This window comes from Anolis sagrei, chromosome 6, assembly GCF_037176765.1.
Source record: "Anolis sagrei isolate rAnoSag1 chromosome 6, rAnoSag1.mat, whole genome shotgun sequence".
Classification (NCBI taxonomy): domain Eukaryota; kingdom Metazoa; phylum Chordata; class Lepidosauria; order Squamata; family Dactyloidae; genus Anolis; species Anolis sagrei.
This window is the reverse complement of record NC_090026.1, coordinates 94,904,927-94,926,795: the sequence shown is the minus strand read 5'-3', so window position 1 is coordinate 94,926,795 and position 21,869 is coordinate 94,904,927. Positions and strand designations below refer to the sequence as shown.

General features: G+C 41.5%; 1 protein-coding gene across 1 annotated transcript; it reads right to left on the bottom strand.

Annotated features, from left to right (window-relative positions):
* Window positions 1-12,495: 12,495 nt before the first annotated feature.
* Window positions 12,496-19,597, bottom strand: FERD3L (Fer3 like bHLH transcription factor). Its single transcript, XM_067470572.1, has 3 exons — window positions 19,137-19,597; window positions 19,070-19,101; window positions 12,496-12,560 (listed from the first exon to the last, which is right to left on the bottom strand). The coding sequence occupies exons 1-3, from the start codon at window positions 19,595-19,597 to the stop codon at window positions 12,496-12,498; spliced, it is 558 nt and encodes a 185-aa protein (XP_067326673.1).
* Between the last annotated feature and the right edge of the window lie 2,272 nt (window positions 19,598-21,869).

The window sequence follows — 21,869 nt, the reverse complement described above, 5'->3', positions numbered from 1 at the left end:
TTAATCATCTAAAGGAAACCCCTTAATAAATTTAGAATTGCAGCCCTTCCACGCAGCCCTATATCCCGGAATATCAAGGCAGAAAATCACACAATATCTGCTTTGAACTGGGTTATCTGAATCCACACTCAGATAATGTGGGATTTTCTGCCTTGATATTCTGGGATATATGGCTATGTGGAAGGGTCCTTAAATAATACATCCTAGGGTCATGTGCAGATGTTCTGAAGTGAGATATTTTATAAGTCCCATGTACATTTCCTGACTTTATAGGCAACCTGTGGCACTCCAGAATATTTTTATCTGTTGTACTTTGAAGTACAGATGTCTTCCTGAAATGGCATTTAAGGAGTGACTTCATGTGGATGTGAGAGAGCTCTTTGAGATAGACATCAAACATTCATTGGTGATATCAAAGTAATGGAGCAGTTCTTTGAATCCTGGACATACGTTGGAAGTAAATTGCGGAGAGATCCATAGATTTCACTTTGAACTATGTGACTTTAGTACAGGCCAAAAATAAAATAATTTTCAAGATTGAGGCTGCAGTCTTATCTGGGAATAGGCTATTTCTGACCAGGAATGCTTAGAGTTGCATTGTGTATCAGTTCACAATGCAACTCTTAGCATTTCTGGTCAGAAAGAAGTCCCACTATGTTCAGTGGAGCCCACTCTCAGATAAGACTACAGGCTCAGTTTTGAAAATTAATTAAAACAGGAATATATGAGTCCCCACTGCCAGATAACCTGGGATAAACAGATAATTTGGAATCAGATCCTGGGATAAATGGGCAGTGTGGAAAGGCCCTGAAAGTGTCAACCTGGGATTTGGGAGATCCAGGTACTAATGACATGCCCTATATCCCAGGATCTGATCTCAGGTTTTCTGTTTATTCCAGATTATCTGGCAGTATGGACTCATATAATCAAGTTTAAAGCAGAAAACCTGGGGTCAGATCCTGGGATATAGGGCCTGTCTAGAAGGGTCCTGAGTGATCTTGGACCAGTCATTCTCTCTCAGCCTGATAATGGAAAGACAGGATAAATACATACGTTTGCAATATTACAGTTTGGAGATCTGATTATCTTCACTTTAAGAAATTTAATACAGGTTAGATATCATTTTAGTCCACTTTTGTATTTCCAACCAGGATGTTAATTACAGAAGAAGGAGGGAGGGAGGGAGGGAGGGAGGGAGGGAGGGAGGGAGGGAGGGAAGGAGGGAGGGAGGGAGGGAGGGAGGAAAGTGTTTGAAATCTATATAGATAAGTGTTACTGAAGTGAGCATTTTAAAATGACTGTATTGATGGATATAGTTTCTATAAAATTCAAAAAAGGTTGTTTTAATTCAAGCTAGGGACATATATATGAGCAATAATTGTGTTCCCATAAATCCTAGATAAAATAAAAAGGACCCACACTTTATTTTACACATGCAAACATGGATCGACCAAATTCCAGTCAATCAAATTCCAGTAAGAAACAATAAAAGGAAATCATCCATTTAGTAGTTTGTATAATTGATTATTGATAATTCAGAATGCTTATATTTGAAGAACAAAGTTTTCTCCAATTTATATATGGAAAGAGACATTTTGATCTTTTTGCTCCATACAGCCAGTGGTTTAATTTTTGATGGGTCTTTCAATATGTGGTTCACCCTCAGATCAAACTTTAATACACACATTTCAGTGCATTTTATGGGATGATCTGACTCATATGTGGTGCTTCGGTTTACTGAAGAGGAAATTCCACCCGCCAATTGCCATGCTGGAATCAGGCACTGACCCAAGATGTTCTGCTGCCTGAGGCAAAGAACAGGATTCCATATCTCATTCCAACTATGTAAGCCAACTAGGCTGGCTATTGAATCTTCCATCTACACTGATGATGGGCCAGCATTTTCTACTGCTCCAGAAGACTCAAGGAATGTAAGGAGAGCCACGTGGCACACAGCATGATCATCCAGCACCTTATTGTCACCTCCCAACATTTGATGCCTAAAGCAATTGCCTCACTTTGTCTTATGGAAGAACAGGGCTTGGTGATTACTGCTTATTCTACTAAGGGCCCATCCACACAGTCATATAACTGATAATATCAAGGCAGATAATCCACAATATCTGTTTTGACCTGGGTTATTTGAGTTCACAGTGCCATATAATGCAGTTCAGTGTTGATTTTATACACGAAGGAGCCTAAGGGCTCTATTTCTTAGCAAAGAGAAGGGCTGGAGGCATTCTAGCAAGCTTGTAAACCCTCTTGGGCCTTTAGTCTATTTTTGAGTCTGGGCTTTGTCCAGAGACAGTCCTGCATAGTATAGAATCCCCTCATAACTGACCCTTTCTTAGATAACAATCTGGACTTTTCTTTGTCAATGAAGCCATAAAATGAAGAAAAGGTCATCTAAAATCCCAAGACATCAAATGCATAAACATTAAGATGTGTTTTAGGGGGAAATGGGGCTTAGGGGGCTATGCAAATTAAAAAGAAGCAATAACCAGCTGCCTCTTTGAATAGAAGATAGTTGGACCTTGGTCAGCTTGACCTGGGTTGAATTTCTTTTCCTTCTCTTTACTTATAAGACCTGGGTCAGAGCAAGCTAAGACTTGGAAGAAAGCTCTCCAAGAAAGGAGAGACCCTGGGCCCTTCCACACAGCCCTATATCCCAGAATATCAAGGCAGGAAATGCCACATTATCTGAGTGAACTCAGAAAACCCAGTTCAAAGCAGGTATTGTGGGATTTTCTGCCTTGATATTCTGGGATATAGGGCTGCGTGGAAGGGCCTCCTGAGTGCATGTACTTTAACAGCCATGGCCCAATGCCACGGATTCAGGGAAAACTGTAGTTTTACAAGGTTTTTAGCATTTCTACCAAAAGAGTGTTGTACCTAACCTTCCACACAGCTGAATAAAATCCCACATTATCTGCTTTGAACTGGAATATATGGCAATGTGGACTCAGGCCCCTTCCACACAGCCCCATATCCCAGAATGTCAAGGCAGAAAATCCCACAATATCTGCTTTGAACTGGGTTAACTGAGTCCACACTCAGATAATGTGAGATTTTGTGCCTTGGTGTTCTGGAATATAGGGCTGTGTGTAAGGGGATCTTCCACAAAGCCCCATATCCCAGAATATCAAGGTAGAAAATCCCACAATATCTGCTTTGAACTGAGTTATCTGAGTCCACACTACCACACATCCCAGTTCAAAGCAGAAAATGTGGGATTTTATTTAGCTGTGTGGAAGGGACCCCAGTTCAAAGCAGATATTGTGGGATTTTTTGCCTTGATAATCTGGGTTATATGGCTGTGTGGAAGGGCCCCTAGTCTTCCATAGCATTAAGACATGGTAGTTAACATTGTTTCAAAATGCATTAATTCTTCAGTGGAGATGCACTCTCTATAGAGTTCGAGTATAACAGCTATGACAAAAGAATTGGCGCATGGGTGAATTGCTTCATGTTTGCTTCGTTTTTGGAATATATGGATTGTTAGACAGATGTTGACTCATTTAATATTAAATCAGTTCAAGATTACAAGAACTGACAGACAGCCTAGCACTCATTTAGAACAAAAGGAACATAGGAATGGAACTACGGAAATGGTATCGGATTGTGAATTTGACGATGAGACGACTCGGAATGATCTTGTAGTAAGGATGATGTTTTGATGATGTTTTGATGATGTTGATAATTATGTATTGTGGATTTTATTGTATGTTGTTTTTCGCACCTTTTCATGTTGTACACCGCAATGAGTCGCCAGTAGGCTGAGAATTGCGGTATATAAGCGAAGTAAATAAATAAATAAATAAATAAATAAATAAATAATTTTTGGAAATGCTAAGTGATTTCTGAGGGGTATGCTGATTCCAACATTGAGTAGTCCATTGTAAGATGTGTAACTCAAACTGCGGAGGAGGGGCTACTCAGAAGTAAGCTACAAAAGTCAAAGGGATTATATGTATTCAGGATTGCCAGAATTAATAATGTTTTATATCAATTTAGTTAGAGGAACAGCGGATCCTTGTTATCCACTGGGATTTGGTTCCAGGATCCCTGGTGAATACCAAAATCCATTGATATTTGTGTCCCATTATATATAATGGCATAGAAATGATATCCCATATATAAAATGATAAAATGAAAGTTTGCTTTGGAATTTTTGAGGAACATTTTTAAGCTACAGAGGTGGTTAATTAATTCTGTGGATGCAGAATGCTTTGGAGCATCCATGTAAAATATTATGATGTTGATCACTGAGAATAGAATTTAACAGCAAGGTTTTAAATGCCTAATATTTTGTTTCTTTACATTTATTCAGAATTAATTTGTCATTAGATGCCTTAGGACCCTTCCACACAGCTGTATAAAATTCCACATTATCTGCATTGAAGTGGGTTATATGCCAGTGAGGACTCAGATAACCCAGTTCAAAGATGGTATTGAGGATTATCTGCCTTGATATTTTGGGTTATATGGATGTGTGGAAGGTCTCTTAGATTGTTTATTCCACCTTACAGGTGGTCCTCTGGTGTAAAAGATAAAAGACAGTATGTTGTATTACTAATGGCCACAAGAGGACACAATTTCCCAGAGAACCCCATTTTAATTAAAGAAAAGTGGTCCAGGGAATAGCAAAGTGAATTGTAACTAGTTGTCATTCTTTTTCTATATAATGCTTTGGCAGGAATCTGTATCAAATATGTTTCCTTTCCTCCCTTCTTTCCGGGGAGAAAATCTAGAATGCCTCTTTATACCTCCATGGAATTATTTAGGGTTGACATCACTGTTTCTGGCAGTGCACTTAGTTATTCTGTGAACTTTTTTGACTTCAGTATTAGATTTCTGGACAGTGTTTCCACTCCAGAACAGTTAAAGGTAAATAATTATTTTACCACCACTTCCACAGGAGTTATGAAGCTGCTAGCTGTATTTTTTTGCTATTGTTTTATCATATACTACTTTATAAAGATGATTATAATATGGATTATGCCATCAATTGAAAATATTAAGTTAAAATGGTTTTTAAAAAAAAATAAAGAAGGAAACTAGTGGCCCTTCCACACAGCCCTATATCCTAGAATATCAAGGCAGAAAATCCCACATTATCTGAGTGTGGACTCAAATGACCCAGTTCAAAGCAGATATTGTGGGATTTTTTGCCTGGATATTCTGGGATATAGGGCTGTGTGGAAGGGCCCTGGATTAGGTTATGCATTATTGAAGGCTTTCATGGCTGGAATCACTGGGTTGCTGTAAGTTTTCCGGGCTGTATGGTCATGTTCCAGAAGCATTCTCTCCTTTCACCCACATCTATGGCAGGCATCCTCAGAGGTTGTGAGATATTTTAGAAAGACAAGTGAGGTTTATACATCTATGAAATGTGCAGGGTGGGAGAAAGAACTCTTATCTGCTTAAGGCAAGTGTGAATGTTGCAATTAGCCAACTTGATTAGCACTGAATGGCCTTGTAGCTTCAAAGTCCAGCTGTTTCCTGCCTGGACGAATCCTTTGTTGGGAGATGTTAGCTGGCCCTGATTGTTTCCCGTCTGAAATTGTCCTGTCTTCTGAGTATTGTTCATTTTCATGGTTTCCTCCTTTCTGTTGAAATTGTCCACATGCTTGTGGATTTCAATGGCTTTTTTATGTAGTCTGACATGGTGGTTGTTAGAGTGGTCCAGCATTTCTGTGTTCTCAGATAATATGCTGTGTCCAGGTTGGTTCATCAAGTGCTCTGCTATGGCTGACCTCTCTGAATTCATCTGCAGTGCCTTGCATGTTCTTTGATTCATGTTTGGATGCTGCATTTGGTGGTCTCTATGTAGACTTGTCCATGGCTGCATGATATACGGTCTTTACAAACTATCTACAGAACCACTAAGAAAATCCAACAAGTGCTACTTTCAGCAAAGGATGTCGGGATCTTCTTCTTGCCTCTGCAGGAGTCTGTTGTATTCCCACTCTGGGCATCCCACAGATATATAAACCTCACATGCCTAGTTTCCAACAGATCTCCCAACCTTTGAGGATGCCTGCCATCAATGTGGGCAAAACGTCAGGAGAGAATTCTGCTGGAATATGGTCATACTATTCTAAAGCCTTTGACTGTGTGGATCACAATAAATTGTGGCAAGTTCTTGGTGGGATGGGCATCCCAAGCCACCTTGTCTCTCTCCTGAGGAAACTGTATAAGGACCAAGTAGCAACAGTCAGAACTGACCACGGAACAACAGACTGGTTCAAGATTGGGAAAGGCGTACGGCAAGGCTGCATCCTCTCACCCAACCTTTTTAACGTGTATGCAGAACACATCATGCGATGTGCGGGGCTGGATGAATGCAAAGCTGGGGTGAAAATTGCTGGAAGAAACATTAACAACCTCAGATATGCAGATGACACCACTCTGATGGCCGAAAGCGAGGAGGAGCTGAGGAGCCTTCTAATCAAGGTGAAAGAAGAAAGCGCAAAAGCTGGGTTGCAGCTAAATGTCAAAAAAACCAAGATTATGGCAACAAGAATGATAGACAACTGGAAAATAGAGGGAGAAACCGTGGAGGCCGTGACAGACTTTGTATTTCTAGGTGCAAAGATTACTGCAGATGCAGACTGTAGCCAGGAAATCAGAAGACGCTTACTTCTTGGGAGGAGAGCAATGTCCAGTCTCGATAAAATAGTAAAGAGTAGAGACATCAGACTGGCAACAAAGATCCGCCTAGTCAAAGCCATGGTATTCCCTGTAGTCACCTACGGATGTGAGAGCTGGACCTTAGGGAAGGCTGAGCGAAGGAAGATCGATGCTTTTGAGCTGTGGTGTTGGAGGAAAGTGCTGAGAGTGCCTTGGACTGCGAGAAGATCCAACCAGTCCATCCTCCAGGAAATAAAGCCCGGCTGCTCACTGGAGGGAAAGATACTAGAGACAAAGTTGAAGTACTTTGGCCACATCATGAGGAGACAGGAAAGCCTAGAGAAGACAATTATGCTGGGGAAAGTGGAAGGCAAAAGGAAGAGGGGCCGACCAAGGGCAAGATGGATGGATGGCATCCTTGAAGTGACTGGACTGACCTTGAGGGAGCTGAGGGTGGTAACGGCCGACAGGGAGCTCTGGCGTGGGCTGGTCCATGAGGTCACGAAGAGTCGGAGACGACTGAACGAATGAACAACAACATGGTCATACAGCCTAGAAAACTCAAAGCAACCCAGATCAAGTTATTCTTGGAACCCCAGGCCATTCAGTTATAATTGATACAGTACAACTCTTCCTATGTTGGTTCGCAGTTAAGTTCTTAGTTAATCCAGTGGAATTTATTTTCTCAATAAGTATCCTGAAACCCTAGCTATGGTATAATATTAAAAACACAGAGCTGGAAGGAACTTAGTTCAATTATTTACCAGCTGTAGCATGCCTAACTGAGGTATATCCAATCCGTATTGTGATACTTCCAAAGCTGAACACTCCAATAGCCTTCCATTATATCATATATTGTAGATTATCACTATGATTTTGTGTTCATTGCAATAGAGTAAGGTCATGCTTTATATGCTACCTTGCTCACTGTTTAATGTACTGTATATATGATCCAACTGCCCTTGAGTTGGTGCTCAAGGGCAGTTGACCTCTTCAATCTTCATCATTCCCAGATTTCATAGAATCATAGGAGTTTGTTTATTTAATGGCTTTATACCTTGCTTTTCTAGTATGATATGAATTGTAGTACAGTGCATCTTAGATAAATATGTAGAGTTGATATGAGGATGAAAAGTGAACAGAGAGAACTTTTTGCAGTTTTGCAGTCCCTTAAAATTCCCACCAGTGAAACATAGAAGGGGAATATGGAGGAGAATGTTTTGTCAAAAATAGAATGAATATGATCAAATACGATATTTCCAAACCAGTGTCTCTCTTGACCAGATCTCCTGTGATTGTTGGATTAGATACAGTGGTCAGATCCCATACAATAATTGAGCATTGTGTGTGTACGCATGAGGGAGAGGGATTATTAGTTTTGGATTTTGGAGAGCAATTTGCCAAAAAGTGACCAGTGAGTGCATAGCTGAATGGGGGATCTCAGACTTTCCACTTTAGACCACGCTAACTAAAATCCATGCCTGCTTATTGGCCAAAATGGACTTCATCTGTTTACAGCAGCAAATAGGTAAGGTGTTTCCAGCATAAGTGGAGTTGATGAGGGTTTAGGGCATTGAGGTAAAAAGCTAGGTAAATATCCCTTTGTCCTAAAAGCAAGCAGTAGTCAAAGTTGGTGTGAGTGAGAAGGAACAGAAGCTTGTTTTCCCACTAAGCACATATGCCCGTATGGGCAAATGGAAATATTTTCCAGCCAGCCTAGCTGATTGGAAACCAGTCTTGGAATGATTCCAAATTCTCTTCCAATATGGCTAAGGACCACACAAGCAGATCAGCTCAGGCTTTGTGAACTGGGAAGAGGAACTATCTAGAGGAATTGAGGAAATGTAAATGAAGACCTAGGGGGTTTTTATTTTGTGATTACCACAGTTCCTTTCTAAAAGGGAGGGGGACATCATTTGCTTTTTGTCCAAATAAATATTTCTCATGGAGGTAGGTTTGAAAGCATGAGGCCTTACTAGTCTGATACCTATGAATTTAGACTATTTCACACTGTGATAGAGTATGCTAATTTAGCATACAAGTATGACAGAGAAAGACCTAAGAGTAAGAATTGCATGGAATCAATATAACTCACAATTGCAGTTTGGCTTTTCCACAGTTTAAGTCACAATAATGTCTCCCTAAACTTGAGCAAGTCTTTTCTGCCTTACATTTTGATGACAGCATTGGGATACTCTCATCTGGTCTACTCTAGAGATGAGAATCTTGCAACCTTACTGGTGTGATTGGATTACTCTTCCCATCACCCCCATTAAGCATAGCCAGTAGGAGTTGTGGTGGTGCAATGGGTTAAACCCTTGTTCCGGCCGAACTGCTGACCTGAAGGTTGGGTGTTCGAATTCACAAGAGGGGTAAGCTCCCATCTGTCAGCTCCAGCTTCCATGTGGGGACATGAGAGAAGCCTCCCACAGGATGATAAAACATCTGGACATTCCCTGGGCAATGTGCTTGCAGATTACCGATTCTCTCACACCAGAAGCAACTTGCAGTTTCTCAAGTTGCTTCTGACACAATAAAAAAGCATAGCCAGTGATATAGTACAAAGTGCCAGTCTAGCAATATCAATATATATGAAAACTTCCCACTTACGGTGTACACTAACTAAAAATAGTTATGGGGAAATCCAAATGGCATATTATCCTTGTTATTATTTGGTCCTTTATTGTTACTTCAGTCTCTTATAGTTTTTGGACATTTCATGGGAGGGTAGTGTTTATGAAATAACAAATTGATGGTTCAAGCCATGAATTCATTTCTCAGGTCAGTTTCCTTCTCTTTTATTGTACTTTCCTGCATGGCAGGAGGTTGGATTAGATGACCCATGTGGTGTCTTCTAACTCTATTATTCTATGATTCCTCATATCTTAGATGTTGCTCCATGCATCAAACTTGGGGACTCCAGCAGTGCCAAATCAGGCATCTTGCCCACATTGAACCATACTAGAGTGACCAAATTCTGTGATGCTTCAGACACATAATCAAAGAGCAGGGGCCAGGTTAGCTGGGATCATGTGAGATGGGAGCCCAATGCTCTTTGTTTGGTCCCTGAAAAACTACAGATTTTTGCCTTGCTTCTCTGTGTACCTTGTGTCTCTTGGCAGTCTGGAGACTGGCTGTCCCTGTTTCAAGCTTTCCGACCTGTCTCCAGTCTATTAACATGCTTTGGTGTTGTTGTCTCCTAATTAAGGAAGCAATGGCCATACTGTGATCCCTCTAAATGTACAGATAACTTAGGTCTTTAATCAGCTGGATAGCCTGTGACCTGCAGGGAAAAGAAAATAGGCCCTCTACACATTTAACAAAGCATGAACAAGACCCAAGAGCAGAGCCTGTGAATATTGTGATAGTGGAGAGCACTGATAATGGTGTCAAAGGGCAGTTGGGTTGAGTCTACTGTTATCATTCACACTCAATTTTGCATTACTTTGGTCCTGTTTCACTGCTAAGTTAGAAGCATGGGCCAACTAACAATATAATTCAGCAATATTTATTAAGATAAGTTGAACTGGAATGTGGTCTGTTACATAAAACCAACTCTCGATGTATTCGGGTTATTTCTGCATTCATATTTAACCTAGTTGCAATGCTTGCTAATTCCTGAGCTAATGCCAATACTTATTTTCTTTTTTGCTAGTTTCTACAGTGCAAATGGGCTTCTGTGTTTCTTAGTTGCAATGGATATTTTCCATCATTATTTATATTGTAACTCACTTTAGGCCATAATATATAGCTTCATAACTGGCATCATTTTGAGGGTAACCCCTTTTCCAAGCCTCTGTGAAGAGTACAAAAATAGCAGTAATAAACTTGTTGGGTTTCATCCCTGGACTGCACAAGTCTCCAGTCCGCAATGAGTAGCTAAACTAGATAGGATTAGAGTGAAGGATGCCTTCCCCACATTCCTATGCATGCTTATTCCAAAAGGGGCTCTGTCTTTACTCTCCTTCATCCTTGCCACTATCTTGGCAAGGGGTTGGACTGGATGGCCCACGAGGTCTTGTCCAATTCTATGATTCTATTATTCTATTTCCTCTCCCCTTTGAAGATGTAGCAATGTTACCTCTGTGAGAGATGAGGTAACTTCCTCTTTAAAGTTATTTTTATTGCCCTGGCTTGTTGGCCATGTGGTATTTCTCCATTTTAGCCCTTTCTCTTCTGCCTTTGTCATCCTTCCAGTGAGGACGCATTTTGTCATTCTCCAGACAAAATGTAACTGCATGGATACTTTTTATACTTTACCCTTTTACCTTCCTTAGAAGATAGCATAGTAAGCTAGTTAGCTCCAAGGCCCTTTTCTATCTAGAATGGATTTCTTTTTTACTTCAATAAATGCATTTTAGAACCTAAAGTTGTGACTTTGAAATCCTGATCCATCAATCCTATTTCACCACATGTAAGTTTCTGCTAGTTATGAACTGTGCTTCTGGCACTCTGCTATATTTTTTGTGGAATCACCCCAAGTGAGGGTTATTTTGAGCTTAACAGCTCTGATTTCTAACACAAGTAATATTCTAAGAGAACTCCATATAGGTCAGAAGTGTCATCTGTAACTATGGAAGACTGGCAACCTAAGTGTTGTATTAAGTGCACACAATTAGGTCCAAGTTACATTTGGCGCCCATAAAATCAGAAGATGTAAGAAATTAGTCTATGTATCCAAAGCAAATGATATGAGAGCAAAATGAGATCTCATTCGACATTCTAATTTTTTAATATTTTTCTAATTTCAGATGTTTTTATTTAATGTGTGTGTGTATTTATAACATTTTGCCAAGCTTTATCATCAAACATATCAGATCATAGTATTCGTACAGCCACACATTGATTCATAAAAAGCTGAATTCCATCCGTCATGAGCAAATCCAGTTCACTACATTATCTGTGGAAATAACTGTAGGGTGCACAAGAACACATTTCACAGGTTGAGGTATTGGTGGTGACTGGGGGGCATTCGCACAACTAAGACTTGTGCGCCAACTGCGCCTGTACCTTGGAAAGTCTGATGTGGTCATGGTAGTCAACCCTCTTGTTACATCCCGTTTAGACTACTGCAATGTGCTCTATGTGGGGTTGCCTTCAAAGACTCTTTGGAAGCTGCAAACAGTCCAATGCACTGCAGCCATGTTGTTAACTGGGGCTTTGCACAGAGAGCATACAACCCCTCTGTTGCGGCAACTCCACTGGCTGCCTGTTAGCTACCGAGCACAATTCAAAGTGCTGACTTTAGCCTATAAAGTCTTAAACGGCTCCAGTCCAAAGTTGAAAGTGCAATAACCCAGAACTGTTTACAGACAATGGCTATGTCATTGTGTGATATGTGATGTTATTTTATGTGATGTTTTAAATAATGTTTAATGTTTTATTGCAGGGGTGGGGGGAGGGACTTTTGATGTTTTATACTGTTTTATCGATGGCATTGAATTGCTGCCAACACCGTGAACTGCCCCGAGTCCCCTTCAGGGTTGAGAAGGGTGGTATACAAATAACATGAATAAACAAATAAAAAAGGGGTTGGTTTAACCTCCAATTTGCTAGTAAAACTGAATTTCTGTGTCGCGAAGTGATGCTTGTCTAAAAGATGTGTCACCAACATGAAATGTTTGGAAAGCTCTTCTCTAGGATCTGGATTTACTTTCTTACCAATTTACAGTGAGAGAGATCAGGCTTGTAAGGACATGGTCAGTGTCTCTAGGGAGTACCAAACATACCATTGTTTATAATACTGTTGTACACTAGACTTGGTTATAATTCACACAAGACCTGCTTATTAATCTGCTGCAGCCTGGGAAAAAATAAGGCATGCTTTTGTTTTAATAATTTAGTACTGTGATAGGGTGTTAGTTATGGAACTGTCTGCTGGATCCACAAAGATTTTTCTTTTCTTTTTTCATCCCTCTTCCCTTTGGCTGTAAGAGCAGAGGAAATATTGCTTGGCTAATGCTTAATTCCACATCCGCCCATGATTAGCAGTTGTGTTCTGTGTATGGAGGAGATATGATCTTAAGAGAAGCTAAAATATCAGCTTAATGATCATTTGGCAAAGTTTCCAGAGCTCTGATAAACTTTTTTTCAGAAATTCAACACCAGCTCCCAATGCAGAATAAAATTAATTCCATACTATCATTGCTCCCCTTCCTCTCGCAAGGGCTTTCTTCCTCAGCTTCTCTTACAGATGATTCTTCTCATGTTAGGGCCTAAACAGCAAGGAAAAAATAAGTCACATAATTCTGTTGCTTATTTTGAAAACTAGCCATGGTCTTCTTAAGAATGCTTTTGAATAGGTGTGGGAGAAACTGCCTGAAGACTATTTGAAGCAACTTGGCTTGCTGACCACCTTCAAAAGATTGTTTTCAGTCACATTTATTTCTTACCTTTTCAGGGCTTGGAAGAAGTTACTGTTTTGGAGTGCAGTTCCCATGAGTCATGCTGGCCAGGGGATTTTAGGAGTTATTCAATTTCCCAAGTATTTTCTCCAGTGTGCTCAAGATGGAGTGCATGATCCATTTCTCTTTCTGCCTTCATGACTACTGTAAGATAGGCAAGGCTGAAATAGAGGGAATGACTAGTACAAGGTCACCCAGCGAGTTTCCTGGCTTAGTGTTAAGCCTGAATTGCTACCATACAACACTCTTACCACTACACTACATTGTAGGATTTTATGGTAAGGGTGCATGTAACTGTTCTTACAGTCTATCTAGAACAGCTTTAATCAGTCATGTCTTTATCAAAGGTCTACAAGCTGTCTAGTCCAGATTGCTGATCATTCCCTCCTCTGGACACCTTCCAGCTTATCAATACCTCTTTTAAACGATGATGCCCAGAATTGGGCACAGTATTGTTTGTCTCTTGTTATTTAAAGGCAGGGTACTTGTTTATAAGGTGATGAGTATGCTGTTAAGGCTTTAGGGTTGTTCTGGTGTCTAGGGAACTGATCCCTCTGCTTTGTGTTTGTGGCTGTGCATTTGAGACCATGTACTTAAGGTGGTGGTGGGGGGGGGGGGGGGAGGAGATGGAGCTTTGGCTCTGTGCTTGAAAGGAGGAGCTTGTGCTGTATGTTCAAGGGAGGGGAGGGAGCTTCAGCTAGGTCATCTGACCTTTCTGGGGGCAGAGCCAGCAATTGTCCTCTGGAGTAAGCTATCCATCCTATGTGTCATCTGCAAAATTGATTAGCAACTCTAAACCTCCATCCAAGTCATAAATAAAGATGTTGAATAGTACTGGGTCCAGGACCAAACCCTGTGGCACTCCACTAGTCACTTCTTTCCAGGATGAAGTGGAACTATTGGTGAGCACCCTTTGGGTTTGGTTGCTTAATCAATTACAGATCCATCTAATAGTAGAATTTGTTCAGAAGAGGTTTAGCATTGCCTTTCTCTGAGGCTAAGAGAGCATGATTTGCTTTAGATCACTTTCATGGCTTGGTGGGAAGTTGAACCATGTCTCCAGAGCCCAGTGCTTAAACCACTATAGCACACTGCCTCTTTTTGTTAGACTTATTCATAGTGAATTCATCCAATCAGCTTTTGAAGTCATTCAAGTTGGTAACTATTATCATATGCTGCAGAAATAGATTCCTTAGTGAGCCACCTGAGATATTTCATGTGCCCTGAATCTCCCCTTTTTCAATTCATTGTTTGGCCCCAAGTCCTATCATTATGAAAGGGAGGGGATAATTTTCCCTACTCAGTTCCTTAGCACTTAGATTTCTTAGTACTTAGAACGTCATTGTGTTCTCTCTTGCTTGCCTTTTCCTCTAAACTAAAAAAGCTTAAAGTTTATAATCTCCCAAGGATTGTTTATGTGGTATTTTTCTTCAGTTTTACTAAGTTATGTGCAAGCAGGTAATAAGCAAAGAAAAAGGCATCAAATACTACAGTGAGGATGGACAAGTGGATCAAGTTACCAGTTGCGCATAGAGCTTGGAATAAGACATTTGAAAGCAAACAGTTCAAAACTATTTCTTGCAATATAAAAAGAAGGAATCTTGTTGTTCCCTCCAGACCTTAAATTCCTATCAGCAAAAGCTTACATGCACTATAATCCAATTCTTCAGATGCAAGAAAGGTTATGCTAAAATAAACCGAGTGAGTCTAAACATATTACAAAACCATTTCTCCTTCTTATCAAAATATCATGACTCTCTGAAAAATATTTCACCAGAAGCCAGTAGTCACTGGAAAAAATAATTTATGTTACATAATATGATCATCAGTTTTGGCTTTGATTGGCAGACATGAGTGTGGAACTGATACATAAGGAAGTTCTTGACACACATACCCAAAGCTATACAAAATAGGATATCTGTACAAGTTGCCATATATTAGATTAAGTGCTTAAAACAACATACATTATGTGAATGAGTATGAGACTCAAAGTTTACTAGAGTCATGCTGGAATACCTAGAAATTCCTAGAGAGGGGTTATCTCAGATAAAAACAACAGCAATTCTTTATTTATGGTTTTTCTCTTTCAAGGAAGTTGTGTGCCTCTAACCCCAGCAAATGTGGGAGGTTGATGGTAGTTGCAAAATCCTTAATAGGTAATGGTAAAGGTTTCCCTTGACATCAAGTCTAGTCATGTCTGACTCTGGGAGGTGGTGCTCATCTCCATTTCTATGCTGAAGAGCCAGCATTGTCAGTAGACACCTCCAAGGTCATGTGGCTGGCATGACTGCAGGGAGCACTGTTATCTTCCCAGCCAAAGCAGTGCATTTTTTCAAACTGCTAGGTTAGCAGAAGCTGGGGGTAACAGCGAGAGCTCACCCTGCTCCCTGGATTCGAAATCCAGACCTTTTGGTCAGCAAGATCAGCCACTGCACCTTTGGGGGCTCCTGCAAAACCCTAATACTTTAAAAAAATAGAAAATATGTGTGTGCGGAAACATCTTCCTTGACCCAAATTAAAGACTCAGATAATCCATAAGCTTATGCCTCTGCTTCTTCACCTTAGGAAACACAGGCTATGCATTCACACCACATTCCTCAGAGGAGCTTGACTTTTCTGGTCTCAATCCCCTCCTCTTATCTCATCTCCTTCTCTCCCATTTGGGTTTAGGTTCTTTAAATGCAAATAGGCATTAAATGTTACTAGTAGGGTGAACCTGGGAGCCCTTCCATACAGCTCTATTTCCCAGGATATTAAGGCAGAAAATCCCACATTATCTGAGTGTGGACTCAGATAACCCAGTTCAAAGCAGATGTTGTGGGAATTTCTGCCTTGATATTCTTGGTTATATGGCTGTGTGGAAAGGCCCTGAGTCCACACCCAGATAATGTAGGATTTTCAGCCTTGATATTCTGGGATATAGGGCTCTGTGGAAGGTCCCTGGGCATCCTTTCTGCTTTTCTAAGGACTTATGTGGACCCTTATGTTAGATTGAGTCTCTCCTTTTGGATCGTCCAAAGTCTTGATTTCATTTGGGATCCCTTCCTACATCTTGTGGTCTCTCCCCACCCCAGCCCACCTCTCCTTTCCTTCTCAAAGGGTCCTTCCAGGCAGGCTCTATATCTCAGGATTTGATCCCAGGTTGTCTCTTTATCCCAGATTATCTGGCAGCGTGGACTCATATAATCCAGTTTAGAGCAGAAAATTTGGGATCAGATCCTGGGATGTAGGGCCTGTCTCAAAGAAACTTTTAAAATTTCCTGGCAATGCAAAAAGGCTCCCAGTTACCAGTCTGGCTTCAAGGGGTTCTCTTCTTTTTTGAAAGATTCCACACAAACAGGATTTCCCTCAAACTAAAGAAATCCCTCGTGAGGAGGCCACTTGTAGCATTGTAATCCAAGATATTGCCAGCCTCCATGGTCTCATCAAGACAGATCTGTTCTCCTTTTCATTCATTTGCCAGCAGGTGCTTTCACTATGCCACAATTGAAATTGCTTTCCCTTGTACTGCGCCTGGAGTGGCCAAGTTTCTTTTGTGGAGGGGGGATTCTGTGAGTCATAGTCCACGAAGGGAACTCACCAGGCTCTTCCTTGGCTGCCTCCTTCCAGTTTTGCTTGTTGTGGGGAGGGGATTCTGGGAGTGGTGGTCTACAAAAGGATCTTGCCTAGTAGTAGTCCACAAAAAAGAGCTTGCCAGTGCTCAAGATCAATCTTCTCATCTTTTCCAGGTTGAGGAGAATGCTAGGAGCAGTAGTTACCCTCCCAAAAAACAACAACTTTGCTCAGTGTATTGTCGAAGGCTTTCATGACCGGAATCACTGGGTTGGTATAAGTTTTCCGGGCTGTATGACTATGTTCCAGAAGCATTCCCTCCTGATGTTTCACCCGCATCTATGGCAGGCATCCTCAGAGGTTGTGAGGTCTGTTGGAAACTAGAAAAATATATCTGTGGAATGTCCAGGGTGGGAAAAAACTCTTGTTTATTTGAGGAAGGTGTGAATATTTCAATTGGCCACCTTGATTAGCATTTAATGCCCTAGCAGTTTCAAGGTCTGGCTTCTTACTGCCTAGGGGAATCCTTTGTTGGAAGGTGATTAGCTGGCTCCGATTGTTTCTTGTCTGGAATTCCTCATTTTTTTGAATGTTGTTCTTTATTTACTGTTATGATTGAGAGGTTTTTTAAAATACTGGTAGCCAGATATACCATGCAGCTGTGGACAAGTCTACATAGGAACCACCAAACTCAGTGCCCAAACACAAATCAAGGAACATGAAAGGCACTGCAGAGTAATTCAACCTGAGGAGTCAGCCATAGCAGAGCACTTGATGAACCAACCTGGACACAGTATATTACTTGAGAACACGGAAATCCTGGACCACTCTAGCAACTATCATGTCAGACTGCACAGTTTTAATAACTACTTGTATTGGTTTTTAGCTTAGATTTTAATATTTGTTGAAGTTTGAAGTATATATCCCCTTAGGTTTGATGTGGATGTACGGGACTGGGTCCCCCTGCTATGATCTGGCCATCGACCGTAATAAAGTTTACTTACTTACAGAGAAGTCATTGAAATCCACAAGCATGTGGACAATTTCAACAGATAAGAAAAAACCATGAAAAAGAACAAAATCTGGCTAGCAGTATTTGAAAAAAACTGTAAAATCAGAACAGTCAACAAAGAACAACACTCAAAAACAGGGGGATTTTTTAAAATCACTACATGTAGCCCACCCATTATTATTGTGCTTGTGCATATTTTTTATTTTTATATTGTTATGTATTCATATGTTTTATGTAACTATTTTTTTTTTGTTGTGTCAGGAGTGACTCCTAGTGTGAGAGAATTGGCCGTCTGCAAGGACATTGCCCAGGGGACGCCTGGATGATTTTAATGTTTTTATCATCCTTGTGGGAGGCTTCTCTCATGTCCCCGCATGAGGAGCTGGAGCTGATACAGGGAGCTCATCCGCCTCTCCCCGGATTCGAACCTGCAACCTGTCGGTCTTCTGCCCTGCTGGCACAGGGGTTTAACCCACTGCGCCACCGGGGGCTCCTATGTAACTATGATGTTATTGTTATTGTTTGCATTTTCGGTTTGTGTTTTTGGGTTTTTCTTTATTGTAATTGTCATTTGGACTTGGCCTCATGTAAGGTGCTCCGAGTCCCCATAGGGGAGATGGTGGCGGGGTATAAATAAATATTATTTATTAACTTTATTTATACCCCACAAAATCTACCGAAGGACTCGGTGCCGCTTATAAAGGCCAAGGCCACCAACAAACAACAGCATACAAATACAACAATAAACTCATAAGCAAATAATAAAACATGAAGCAAAACAATAGAACAGTAAAAACAATGATACCGTGATGCAGTTAAAACCTAAAGGCCGGGCCAAATGAAATGGACAAAATTTAAAAAGTGCTGGACTTGACAGGTGATATGTAGAGGTATTTGGAGGTAGGTGCAATGTGCAGATAATCCTAAATCTCTAACATAGTGCATTTGATGCCAGGAGTTTCCTAATTCCAGACAAGAATCAAGCAGGGCCAGCTAATCACTTCCCAACACAGGATTCCCCCAGGCAGCAAGAAGCCAGACCTTGAAACTGCTAGGCCATTAAATGCTAACCAAGCTGGCCAATTAAAACATTCACACCTACCTCAAACAGACAAGAATTCTTTCTCCCAACGTGGACATTCCAACCCCATTTTCCTAGTTTCCAAATGACCTCACAACCTCTAAGGATGCCTGCCATAGATGCAGGCGAAACGTCAGGAGAGAATGCTTCTGGAACATGGCCATACAGTTTGGAAAACTCACGACAACCCAGCTTTGCTCAGACTCTTCTTAGGAAACATCCTTCCAACTCGTAGTAACGGCGGAGGTTGCGGTGGGGATTTTGGGCAAAGTAGTCCACAAAACAACTTGCCCAGAGTTTCCCTTCCCTGCGCCCTCCCATCCCGCGCTGGATGGGGAGGATCCTGGCTCTCCCTGCGCGGCTTCGTGCTGGCTCTTGGGCACCTACCTGTGCCTGTCTTCTCGGGTTGGCACCCTTCCCTCCCTTTCTTTACTTGGCCCCCGCTCCCCCCCGCAGCAGCTCCGTCATGAACGCGATGTAGACGATGGCCAGGCGCAAGGTCTCGATGCGGGAGAGCCGCTTCTCGTAGGCGAAGGTGGGCACCTTCTTCCTCAGCTGGTCGAAGGCTTCGTTGAGGTTGAACATCCGCCGCCTCTCCCTCACGTTGGCAGCCTGGCGCTGCCGGTGGGTGATGACCCTCTTGCGCTTGGTTCGTACCAGGAAGGTGGCCTTCCTCCCTCGATCTTCTTCCTCTTCCTCCTCCTCTTCTTCTGTCTCTGGATCCCCTAGACTCAGGTGCCCATCTTCTCCAGTTGCCACCGCTGAGAAGCTTCTAGGGTGTAAAGGAACCCCAGAAGTGGAGAAAGCATAGAGTTCCAGCATCTCTTCTTGGGGTTGACTCTCGTCTTGGAGAGTCATCATGAAGTGGGGAGAAGGAGATAGAGGAGGCCCCTGGGACTGGTGGTGGTGGGCCATTGCTTGTCCTTAGTGAGCCTCTTCATGGAGAAAGGTTGCCAGTCCTGTCTTCCTCCACAGCCTTCATCCTTGCTTTGGCAAACGACTCAAGTTGGGTTTCCCCTTCCCTTTCCAAAGAGACAGGCAGAGAAAACTGGATTAAGGGCTCTCCAATGAGGATGAGATGAAAAGCGACAGGCCAGGTCAAAGAGGTGCCCGTTGGGAAGCAAAGTTGGCAAAAATGTCCACCCTCTTGGAGATTTGCTTTCTCCAGCAGCCACCAAAAAGGATTTCTCTTTCTCTCACTTTGTCTCCCCCCCCCCTCCCCAAATCCTGGAAGGAGATGAGTAGGGCCTGGTTGGTGTGTGTGTGTGTGTTTTGGGGGGTGGGGGTGCAGATCAAGTGGGAGAGGAAAGAGAAATGTGTTTGAGCCGCCTTTTGAATGGATGTCAAGACCAGCCAAAGGATGCCTTTAATGATACCCCGACGTGGCAACCTGAGCGCCCAGGGGTCACTGGACAATGTTTGCCCCGTCTCCCTGCGCAATGGGAAAGGAATGGCAGGCTCTCCATTAGCCTAAGCAAGCAGGGGAAAGGGGCTTGGGAGGGGAGGCCAGAAGAAAAGCCCCCCTTTCATTCCTAAAGAGTCACTCTGGGAGTCTTCACACACAAAGGCCGGCCCTTCTTCAGGACAAAGTGTGCAAACATGGGCCCAGAAGGAGGCAATGCATTGCCACTGAGTCTGGAAAAACTTGACCAGAAATTGTGGCTGAAAAAGATATAAAGAAACATCAAGCTACAAACAACCCCTCCTCATTTATTTATTTATTTACTATGTTTGTATACTGGCGACTAGAGGTGGCTTATCATCAGTGGCATAGCCCAAGGGGTGTTTTTCTCAATGCCTTGGTTTTTATGTCTGTTCCTGGTCTTATCTAAGGCTCCTATTCAGAAAACTGTAATTGAATATACTTCATCTGCTTTCTTAGATATGGTTATCATGGTTTTCTATGTGTGAGTAGATGACATATGGTCTGTATCTCAAAACCTAGAGCCCATGGGGGAAAACTTATGCCATTTTTGAAACCAGCAAGTCCAGTATCCCCTAAGGGAGAGAGGGCAGAATATAAATTAAGTTATAATTATTATTTGATAACGAGATTAGTATACACCAAACAAGATCACTATGCTGGCGTTCGTATTTGATCACACGTCGGACACTTCCCAAGTGTCTAGAACAGTGTGATGTATCAGTGAATAATGTCTGCAGATCTGAGTAGGGTGGTAATTTTGTCAGCACAGATTGTTTTTAAGTTCAGGCCAAGGTCTTTAGGTTCAGGCCAAGGTCTTTAGGTACTGCACCCTGTGTGCCGATCACCACTGGGATCACCTTTACTGGCTTGTGCCAGAGTCTTTGCAGTTTTATCTTTAAAACCTCATATCATGTAAGCTTTTTCACTTCCAGTAATAATAATAATAATAATAATAATAATAATAATAATAATAATAATAACAACAACAACAATAATAATAATAACCAGAAACATGTTTGTTCTATATGTGAAACCCAGAAACACATCTAACATTTGAAGCACCAACATGTGTGTTGCCCAGTGTGGTGAATAAGGAACATCCACATTCCCTATTCCCAAATTTTCTAAGCAAGGCTTTACTGCATTTCTCCTTTTATTGGTACAATAATTTTCTATATTGATTTCTTATGATCCTCCCTTCAGAATTTGAAATGGTATCCTGCAAAATCTGCCATTCTTATAATAATAGTAATAATAATAATCAACATTGTTGTAATAATCATCATCGTCGTCTTTATTTATATACCACCTTATCTCTCCAAAGGGACTCAGGACAGTTTCCAACAAAAAAAGGCAAGCATTCAATGCCAGAATATACTAACAAAGAGAAGCAATAGGTTATGACCCTAGCAGGTCATAATCCTCTATTTTGATCATCCCCATCATCCCCATCATCCCCATCATCATCATCATCATCATCATCATCCACATTTAGCAGCCAGCATGGAAGACTGTTGATATTAAAGAAACAACAAATTGTAGTTTGGCAGAGATGGCTAAAGACCATGTAAAACTACAGCTCCCATGATTCCAAAGCATTGAGCCATGGCAGTTAAAGTGGTGTCAGACTGCATTATTTCTACAGTGTAGATGTGCATGTTATTCTGGAGCAACAAAGAGTCCAATGGGATCTTGAAGGCAGAAGCATTTATAAAGGCATCAGTTTCTGTGCACCACTATCTTCTTTACAGTATTAACCTG